The sequence below is a fragment of the Triticum aestivum genome, unplaced genomic scaffold (assembly GCF_018294505.1).
Source record: "Triticum aestivum cultivar Chinese Spring unplaced genomic scaffold, IWGSC CS RefSeq v2.1 scaffold180814, whole genome shotgun sequence".
In the NCBI taxonomy this organism is placed as follows: domain Eukaryota; kingdom Viridiplantae; phylum Streptophyta; class Magnoliopsida; order Poales; family Poaceae; genus Triticum; species Triticum aestivum.
This window is the reverse complement of record NW_025248914.1, coordinates 1-2,154: the sequence shown is the minus strand read 5'-3', so window position 1 is coordinate 2,154 and position 2,154 is coordinate 1. Positions and strand designations below refer to the sequence as shown.

The following is a 2,154-nucleotide window of genomic DNA, read 5'->3' as shown; positions in this document are numbered from 1 at the left end:
AGCATTTCATTGAAATTAGAGAAGAGTTTTACAGGGGTATAGCTACTAGCAAGTTACCCAGTATACAAAGTTTGTATCCAGCCACCTAATTACAGTCTGAACCCCATTACTAGCCTACCAACAACACAGATACTAATCTGGTTCCCTAGGTCTGTGAATCATTAGGGCCACCTTATGCTTGCCTGCCACCGTCCAGTCATTGAGATCATTCTTGATTCGATCCAGCACCTGTTCTTCCGTCGAGTTCTTGTGGTCAAAAATCCGCGAGTTCCGCTCCTTCCACACTGACCACCAGGTGAGCTGCACTAGCGAGCTCCATGCTGCCCTGTGCATCTTCGGCACCTGCTGCCTTGATCTCGACCACCAATAAAGTCAGACAGTCCACAAAATCATCTGTGATAATGTTTTGTTTCCCATGCGGATGTCTTTGAAAAGGGCTCATGCTCATGTCTGACACTAATGACAAATCAATGATATTAACAAGCGTGTGGGCAAATTCCCAACATGGAAACTCGGCACAAATCCCTATGTACCATTGGATAGTCAATATTGGGTCTTGGGGTGTAGCCACGTACCCCTGAGCTAGAAAATACATGCTATCGTGGAAAAAAGCAAAGCAAGTTAACAGAAGAATTGTTCCCTTCTTATATTTCTTCTGCACACAGAATACTTATTAGAAATTCAGTTATATGAAATCTTTTTATTTATGTGTCCATGTAGGTGGAATAGGTGGTGTTTTTGTCATTGCCGTAATATCATTGCTTATTCTTCTTCACAAAGAGAAAAAGAAAACTAGAGAATTTTATGAGAAGAATGGTGGGCGTACATTAGAGAAGGCAAATTTCATAAAACTGTTTGAGAAGGAGAAGCTCAAGCCAATTCTGAAGAGGAGCAACTTTCTTGGAAAAGGTGGCTTCGGCGAAGTTTACAAGGGCATTCTTGATAATGAACCAGTCGCAGTGAAGAAGCCGATTAGTGGTAGTGTGCTAGAGAATGAACAGTTTGCAAATGAAGTCATCATTCAATCTCAAGTCATCCACAAGAACATTGTTAGGCTCATAGGTTGTTGCCTAGAAGTTGATGCCCCGATTCTAGTCTATGAGTTTCTCTGCAATGGTAGCCTCGATGACATTCTTCATGGCAACAACAAGGTGCCCCTTAACTTAGGTCTGCGTTTAAGTATTGCTGCAGAATCAGCAGATGGTCTGGTTTATATGCACTCGAAAACCAATACCAAGATTCTACATGGCGATGTTAAACCAGCAAATATACTTTTGGATGATAAATATGTGCCAAAGATCTCAGACTTCGGCATATCAAGGTTGATTGCAACAGACAAACAACACACGGGATCTATCATTGGTGACATGAGTTATATGGATCCGGTATATCTACAAACAGGGCTACTAACAGAAAAAAGTGATGTCTACAGTTTTGGAGTTGTCATCTTGGAGCTTATTAGTAGGAAGAAAGCTACACATTCCGACGGTGGTAGTTTAGTAAACAATTTCCTTGAAGCTTACAAGAAAGAGAAGAAAACAACTCCATTATTTGACGAGGAAATTGCGGTAACAGAAGATTTGGAGATTCTTGATAGTTTGGCATGTATTGCTGTGGAATGTCACCTTGATGCGGATCAAAGACCATGGATGACAGACGTAGCCGAGCGTCTCCTCATAATGGATCGATCCCGCAAGTCGTAATTTGCGCTGCATGTTGTAGTTTGAACAACATGTGTATATGTATGGGGTCGAAAAAAAGGCGACTATGAATGGGGCAACGTCTATCTTATTACTGTTGTCAACAAAATCATTGAACTAGAACCAAGGGAGGTCTCCCTGGGTTGCAAGAAAATTTGTAATGTATCTCTTTGTGTAACAGCGTGTTTTTACCAAATGTATCAGATCGTTAATTTAATTGGACGTATTTCTGAGGAATCATCATCATTTATTATCAGCAACTGAAACTGATTGCACCCCGTACATCGACTGCATTCTAACATCATGGTATAGATATTCTTGAGTGAAAGTACCAAATCTGTTGACTTCCTGGAACACTTAGTTGCACTTACTCCTTTGGTTTCTCCCGGTTGGTGTCATGCTGCCCAAGACTTCACTGCTGCATCATTCTCCGTCTGCTTGCTTCTCATGGATC

General features: G+C 41.4%; 1 protein-coding gene across 1 annotated transcript; it reads left to right on the top strand.

Annotated features, from left to right (window-relative positions):
- The first annotated feature begins 674 nt into the window (after nucleotides 1–674).
- Nucleotides 675–1,933, top strand: LOC123177275 (wall-associated receptor kinase 1-like). Its single transcript, XM_044591116.1, has one exon. The coding sequence runs from the start codon at nucleotides 690–692 to the stop codon at nucleotides 1,701–1,703; it is 1,014 nt and encodes a 337-aa protein (XP_044447051.1). The 5' UTR covers nucleotides 675–689; the 3' UTR covers nucleotides 1,704–1,933.
- Nucleotides 1,934–2,154: the final 221 nt, after the last annotated feature.